Here is an 8,188-nt window from a genome sequence, read left to right on the forward strand (position 1 = left end):
CAGTGTTGTGTGTTGCCAACTCGTCGGCTCCTATTATAGCTAAACTAGCCAAACTAGCTAAGCTAGCCCACCGAAAAAAGCTAGAAAAAGACAGAAAATTGCTTCCTCCATATCTGTTGGCATTTCATAATTAATAACAGCAATTACCTTCCCGACGAAGTCCGTATCTGAAAAATTTTAAATCAAACTAATATTAATAACTAATTATAATACAAAAATGTGTTTAGTGTTTGAATTGCCATTTTATTTCTAAGTGTGATATTAACATTATTCATTTAGCTAAATACTCGTTCTACCTCTATAATTGAACTCGATTCAATTGATTTCATACCTGTAAAAAAGCTCGTAAAAGCGTTAAAATTACATAAAGATGCCAGAATTACGTAAATTTGTCTTTGAAAACAGCAATAATTCCCGCTACACACTATTTCACAGTTTATACCACATTTGCCAAATGACACACGGCAGATCTAGTGGAAAAATAGCTAAATTGGCAACACTGGTGAAACAATGCAAGTTGCCTTAGCCGAGACACCCACCAAAAACACTCACTTTCGGTTACAGAGTGCTGAAAGACAACAGAGTGCTGTTAGGCGCATTTTATGGCGGCAGTTTTCAAACTTAACATTTCAACGTATTCAGCATTATTCTTAAAAATAAAACGGAGCTTAATGCAACGTACGTGTGGTCTTTATAAATTAACATTTTTAGCTGATATGATGTCATCCATTTGAATATGAGAATATGAGCATGCTTCTGCCATTCCACCGAGTACATGTAACAACGTGTGTCACCAAAAACTCGATACTTACTTACTTAGTAAGCAAATCCATAATTTTGAGTTTTTGCTGACATACTCTGGCGATTATGTCATGGCAATCTTGCGGTTTTTAGCCCGGTTGCAACTCACGTTCAAGTTCCGTCCACTTCGGATTGCATGTGAACTTAATAAATACATCCGGAGTTCCAGAATTTCGCACGTATGCCATAGCGCCTTGAGCGTATATGTGCATGTGACGTCGGCTTCCGATATAAGATGATGGGAGAATCGTCAGACGTCCGATATTCGTTGGAACTTTAACGCATCGCAATATCAGCATATAGGCGTCATTGGTCCAATGCCAATGATGTTCGTGTTGTCCCAATCGGGCATTCTTACTTATTATATTTTATCCTTCTTCGCTTTAGTTCGTCCTCTAGGCATTTTGGACTATGGACTCAAAAGCACGATCCAAATAATTTCCACAGTTCAACTTACCACCTTAAAGACAAATGCCGGCTGTTACACGTGATTGATTTGATGGTTTCCAATTGAAATGAAAGGGAACTTATTGTTTTTTTTTAAATTTTTTTTTCACAATTTCACAGTGAAATTAACTGAGCGGAGAAAAATGAGTAGCTGTCAAACAATGTATCACGCACAGGCGCCATCTACTTAAAATATTGGCTTGTAGTACATGCTTTGTATCAGAGATGGCGCTGTATGTAAAAAAAGATTTTCCCGCTTTTCTGTTGAAATTTTTCCTGAATTTTCTTTGCTATAAACCTCATGGAGCCCGAGACCATTTCATCAAATGCAAAACCGTGGAAATCAGGAAGGAAAATCCGACTTATTTTTATATAATCGAGTGTTGAAACCAGTTGAAAAGTTTTGAAAAGCAATGAAAGAAAATAACAAAATAAAGTATTGAAAATTCACAACTGCTTATTGTTTATATTTATAAATTTGCTGATAGACAACAGAGTGCTGTTGAACGCAATTTATGGCGGTAGTTTTCAAAATGTACATTTATCATTGCTTGAAAATGTTATACACTTATTGAGTATTAATTAGCAGAATATTAGATAGGTTTTAGTGCAAGATATGAGTGTTTTCAGCTAATTAAAATTGGAGATTAATTAATAAATTTGTTTGCCTTATATATTTGAAAAAAAATTAGTTAATACTAAGATTAACTACGATTTTCTTCTTTTTTTTTTAATAAAAAGAATTGATCTTAAAACATTTTGTTGTGTTATTATTAGGAAACATGGTTTATTTGTCAAAAAAGAAATTAGAGTACAATAAGTCTGTTGTCGGATCATTAATACAATTTTTAAATTTGCGGCTGGTAACAAAACTATTCTCCTGTAGTTTATTTCCCTGACAACAAACGACGTGACTTTTTGTTGGGTGTGGCTCCTCAGTATTATTAATTTTACCTGCCTGCGCTTGCAGATAGCCTCCGGGCCAGAGGACTGCTGATAAGGCTCCACCTCGGGCGAAGTGGAAAAAATCCCAATCCGATCCGGGGTGATTCCCGTCCATTGCGAGGGGCTTTCGACCTTGTCCACTGCCAACTATATGCGGCATTGCACCCGGCATAAATAACAATCTAACTCTGTACTGTTCTGCCCTGCTCGATTCGACTAGAAAGATCCCCCAGACACACCCACACACCCAATCAAGCAAACAACCAAACAACCAAACAACCGACGACAGTTGCCTTTGTGATCTCGTTTTGCACTTCATCACTCAATTGCCGCCCATTTGGCTGCCCAACCACGCCCCCAAATACGGCACGGCTTGCATTTTAAGCAGCTCGCTAAATTACACTAGGCATTTATTGTCGTATTCTCGTTGTGGGGATCATTTTGAAGAGTCTCCCTTCACTGCACTTGGTACTTGGTCGCTGGTCGTTGGTCAATGTGGGTGACTAACTATATAGCTACAGTGCTATATGCTGATCCCATCAAATCCCGCCAGTGGAACAGGTTCTGTGCCCGGCTCCAATAAACAAATCCCCTGATAGCGAAGCGCAAAGAAAATAAATATAACTAGAGACGATGGCGACTCAAGACTGAGGTATACCCTTACTTATATAAGATATACTTATATTAGAAATAATACCTTGCTTACACACATTCTACATATTTCAACCTGTTGGCATATTAATGCCTAGTTAGTGGCATGAGTTTTGTAATGTCTAAAAAGATCATATACAATGTAAGCCATATATAACTTTGATTTGAATTTAACTAGCAAAATATATTATTATAATATATTTCATAATTTAATTACACCACAAGTAATTAAGTGAGTATATTGTAAAATAAAGTTGTTTAAGAACGCAAGATAAAACCAACTAATTATGATTTAATCGAAACAAAAAAGGTACAATTATTACAGCTCTCAGTGGTTTATCAAATGAAATACTCAAATATTTCACTCGACATCTTCGATCAACCTTATAAAGTCCCCTCGCAGAGTATAACTCGAAAGGCAATTACTCTTAATTTGTTTACTTCCAAGAAAAGTGAATTTAAATCAACCAAATCATTAGATGAATGCAAATCAAAACAGAACAGAAATCTGTAAAAGTAAAAAATGGAATTGCAAAAAAATGGGAAGCCAACACAATGGAAACTCAGTTTGGCAGTCTAAAATAGGTATGTCTACCTCTAAATAAGGGTTGAAATCGGATGTTTAGTGGTCATAGAAAAAAAAAGGGAACAATCCCAATTTTTTTTTATTGTATTGTCGAGGTCACCGCTTAACAGTATGCAGATTAATCAGGCAAATAAATTCTTGGAAATCGAAAGCCAGAGTGCAACAGAAAGATTAGTTGTCATTTATATAATTGAGTTCATATATAGAGTGTACTATATGGCCACGATCGATTAGGGGATCAAGTGTTCAGATAATTAATTAAAGAGGGAGGCTCTTTTGGCTGTTAACAAATTTCAAAAGGTACTGTGTGTGTCAGCAATTAAGCTTTTGACGATCGTCAAGTATAGTATTATGTTACATAAATTATCAATTTAGTTTTGCTTTTTTGTTTCAACAATCATAAACCGTTTTTGTTTAAAGGTATTATTAGTACGAATGCTCAAATAAATTAAGTAAATAGAAAGCGGTGATTGATTGGTAATTGAAAATAACCAAAAACTAAGTACCGAATAGAAGAATGCTTGGGGCTGAAATTCTGATTTTGATCGATCATTTGAAATGCTGTGCAAAACTTAGATTGCTCAGTCGAACTTAAGGTAGATCATGGACGGGAAAAATGCATTAAATGATTTGCAAATATATTATTGATTTAATGGCCCCGGCCATATATCAGAGTCGCAAACTCGTTTGCGGGAGGATAGGCCTGGATCGCCGCCCACTCACACGCCTTCCTCGGGGGAAAAAAAACCGGTCCCTCTGGGGACTATCTCTCCTTGTTTATTATTATTATTATTATTATTTCTACTTGTTGCCGGGGCAAACAGAAGCGAAAAAGAGAGCAAACAAATGCAAAAATAGAAAAGAAAAAAAAGCGCACGAGAGCCGGTGAATCGCCGGCTATAAAAGCCCCCAGCCGGCTACGGATTCTCCACAGTCGAGCTTCAACTGTTCCAAGATGATGCCGCATAGAGAGAATCGCACTTGGTTGCCTTTGGCGGTGGCCACCGCCCTCCTGGTGATCCTCGGGTCGCAGAACTCCCGGGCAGAGGAGCCGATCTGTAGGTGACCACCGGTTGCCCAGTTGAATCTAGTTAATCCATTCCAATTCCGAACACCACACAGATCGCTTGTGTGTGCCGCAGATTTACCTGGCCGAGTGCCAACAGCTACTGGCCGATCCCTCGGAGGCGGGCATCCGCATGGAGTGCGTGGCTGGACGGGATCGGGTGGACTGCCTGGAGCTGATCGAGCAGCGCAAGGCCGATGTGCTGGCCACGGAGCCGGAGGACATGTACATTGCCTACCATCGCAAGAACGAGGACTACCGGGTGGTGTCTGAAATCCGCACGCAGCAGGACAAAGATGGTGAGTTCTCAAGCTAAGTGGAAAAATGGAGTCTCTAAACAAATAACTAAAAAAAAGTTATATAGAATTAATTGAGAAAAAGCAGGCATTTAATAAGTTTTATTATTTATATATATAAACAAGATGGTGATTGATACGGAAACAATTTAAAAATTATTTAAAACATTAAAAGTGTTAAACAAAAACAAATTACCTTTGGCGAAAAATAAAATAGGATCGAAGGACCAAAAATAAAGAACTGAAAGTAGGGCTCTAGAATAGTAATAATAGATATTTGACCATAGAATTCAAAATTGTATATTTAATATTTAAATTAAGTATTTAAAATATTTAATAAAAATATAAGCTTTAAAATAATTCTTAGTTGTTTTCACATTTTAAGCTTTTCATATTTAAAATTAAATAAAAAAAATATTTAAGTTGAGTACAATATATTTGGATTTACTTTGAGCAATGCATAAGATAATTATTAAAGTATATTTTGTATTTAATATCTACATATAACATCCGCTTATCCCCACAGCTGCCTTCCGCTACGAGGGCATCATCCTGGTGAAGAAGGACTCGCCCATCCACACGCTGCAGGAGTTGCGCGGTGCCAAGTCCTGCCACACTGGATTCGGTCGCAATGTGGGCTACAAAATACCCATCACCAAGCTGAAGAACACGCACGTGCTGAAGGTGTCCGCCGATCCGCAGATCTCGGCCACGGAGCGCGAACTGAAGTCGCTGTCCGAGTTCTTCACACAGTCGTGTTTGGTGGGCACCTACTCCACACATCCCGACACGGACCGCCTGCTGAAGAAGAAGTACTCGAATCTGTGCGCCCTGTGCGAGAAGCCGGAGCAGTGCAACTATCCGGACAAGTTCAGTGGCTACGACGGCGCCATCCGCTGCCTGGACAAGGGCCAGGGCGAGGTGGCCTTCTCCAAGGTGCAGTACATCAAGAAGTACTTTGGTCTGCCCGGCGCCGGTCCCGATGCCCCGCCCGCGGAGGGCGATCCGTCCAAGTTTGAGTACCTGTGCGAGGACGGCAGCCGACGACCCATCACCGGACCCGCTTGCTCCTGGGCCCAGCGTCCGTGGAGCGGCTACATCTCCAACGAGAAGGCCGTCCACAATGCGGACCAGCTGCATCAGCTGCAGTCGCGGCTGGAGCGTTTCTTTGCCAATGGACTGCAGGCGCAGAACAAGGACGCCGCCGCCCATCTGCTCATCCAGCCGAATGCCGTGTACCACAGCAAGGAGGCGGCCATCGATCCCAAGGTCTATCTGGAGCGGGCCGGCTACAAGGATGTGATCGAGCGCGACGGCAGTGCCATCCGGAAGATCCGGCTGTGCGCCCAGGGCGATGATCAGTTCGCCAAGTGCCAGGCCCTCCACCAGGCGGCCTATGCCCGCGACGCCCGTCCCGAGCTGGAGTGCGTCCAGTCCACCGACTGTGTGGTGGCGCTGGCCAAGAAGGAGGCCGACCTGGTCGTCCTGCCCGCCTCCGGATACGCCGATGCCCGCAAGAATCAGCTGCATCCACTGGTCTACGAGCAGCGCGCCGAGGACGATGTCCTGGTGGCCGTGGCCGCACCCACCGTCACCAGGGAGGCCCTCCAGAAGGCCAGCATGTGAGTAGATCAATACGTCCCTGCACTGCAAAAAAAAAAAAACTGAGAAAATTTAATTCAAATATTTATCCACTGGCATTGGTAACAAAAAACGTGGTTTGAATAATTTAAGCTTTCATCCATTGCTTTTTTAAAGGGTTTTAAATATTGCAATTTTCAAAAAAAAATTTTATTTGACTATTGGAATTAATTTTTGACATCTGAAAATTTAATTCAATTTAAACCATATTTAACTAAAAACAATATGAAATGCTTTTAAATCAATATAAGTCTTTAAGGCCTAATATTTTTTCCATTAATTAAATATTTTAATATTTCATATTAATATTTCATTACATTTAATTTAAATATTAACTATACAATTTGGAAATTTAGCCAGATATTTATTTGTACTACTCTTTTTTTTATCAGTGCGACTTTTAGTCATTTTAAATATTATTTATTTTGTATTGCATAGTCATATCATTAGTTATGTAAACTGCTCATTATTGAGTGTAGATCTTATGTTTTTAATTTAATTGATCAAAGAGTTTGATCGATTCAGTTCTAAGCCCTCAATTCGAAACTTTAAGTGATAAATGCCCTATTAATGTTTTATTTTTAGTCCATAAGCTTTCATTATTGATGGGTTAAGTAAATTGCTCTTAATGATTGTAGACCTTAAGTTTCGTCTTTAATTAAGCAAAGAGTTTGATCGATTAAGTTCTAAGCCCTTGAAGTTTATGCTGAGTCATGTCTTGGCAATGCTCTGATGATCAATCAATCCTTAACTTGTTTCAATTGTTTTTTAATAATAGATCAATACCTTGTGTACTGAACCCCCATTCGATACTTACTCTAATTAATTATTTATGCATTTAAACCCATAGCAAGTTCAATGAGGATTGCGGACGCTCTCGTCTGGCCGCCGCCTTCCTGAACAAGCGACGTGGTCTGGACGCCTGCCGTGTGTCATCCAGTGCCGATGGAGAGGTGCAGATCGTGCCCGCCTCCGAGCTGGAGCAGCACAAGGATGCACAGCTGGTGTGCCCCAGCCTGGAGCGACGACCGGTCACCGATTTCCGTGCCTGCAACGTGGACGTGGGCCTGCCCCGGGCCATCTTCATCAGGTCAGATGCCACCAGTGTGGAGCAGGAGACCGTCAAGCATCTGTTCTCCTTGATCTCGGACAAGTTCGGTGCCCATGGCAAGTTGGTCGATGTCTTCGCCCTGTTCGGCGAGTTCCAGAAGGGCAAGAAGAACGTTTACTTCCACGTGAGTGTGCTTCCATTTCTATCTCAAGTTTAACATAAATATATATATTTATAAATAAAATATATATTCCCCTTCAGGACAACGCCATTAAGCTGGTTACGGAGATCAAGAGCGAAATCCAAAACGAGCAGATCTACGCTGATCTCCAGTGTGATGCTAACAAGATCACCAAGCAGTGAGCACGGAGCACGGATTTTACTACCTATGTATATCTCCGTTCCCTTCGCAATCTGCTTCAATAAATTTTAATCCGATTATTACTAAAAAGTATTGATTTTTTTTATTATGAGAAATCTGCCTTTAGTCATTGAAGATATATACTATTCAGAAAACTTAATATTATTTAGTTGGGGTCAACAAAACCTATTTGCGTCATATTAAAAGTATTGATTTTTAAATGAAGATAAATCTGGCTTAAATTATTAAAGTTACCTATGTATATTATTGAATGGGGTCGCCAATTTACAGATTATTATATTTTGGCTAAATAATAATTTACCAGCTTAAAATTTGTAATAGC

At 40.0% G+C, this 8,188-nt stretch overlaps 1 protein-coding gene across 1 annotated transcript; it reads left to right on the top strand.

Moving 5' to 3' along the window:
* Positions 1–4,348: 4,348 nt before the first annotated feature.
* LOC108136476 (transferrin) lies at positions 4,349–7,935 on the top strand. The gene is made up of 5 exons (XM_017257679.2): positions 4,349–4,488; positions 4,553–4,795; positions 5,319–6,414; positions 7,284–7,668; positions 7,746–7,935. Exons 1-5 carry the CDS (start codon positions 4,386–4,388, stop codon positions 7,845–7,847), a joined length of 1,929 nt encoding a protein of 642 aa, XP_017113168.1. The 5' UTR covers positions 4,349–4,385; the 3' UTR covers positions 7,848–7,935.
* The last annotated feature ends 253 nt before the right edge of the window (positions 7,936–8,188 follow it).

The sequence above is a fragment of the Drosophila elegans genome, unplaced genomic scaffold (genome assembly GCF_018152505.1).
Source record: "Drosophila elegans isolate 14027-0461.03 unplaced genomic scaffold, ASM1815250v1 contig_149, whole genome shotgun sequence".
NCBI classification, from domain to species: Eukaryota; Metazoa; Arthropoda; class Insecta; order Diptera; family Drosophilidae; genus Drosophila; species Drosophila elegans.

Coding starts and splice junctions, on each gene's coding strand:
- LOC108136476 (XM_017257679.2), top strand. CDS start 4,386: ATGATGCCGCATAGAGAGAATCGCACTTGGTTGCCTTTGGCGGTGGCC. Junction 4,796..5,318: donor CACGCAGCAGGACAAAGATG/GTGAGTTCTCAA, acceptor TTATCCCCACAG/CTGCCTTCCGCTACGAGGGC. Junction 6,415..7,283: donor GCCCTCCAGAAGGCCAGCAT/GTGAGTAGATCA, acceptor TTAAACCCATAG/CAAGTTCAATGAGGATTGCG.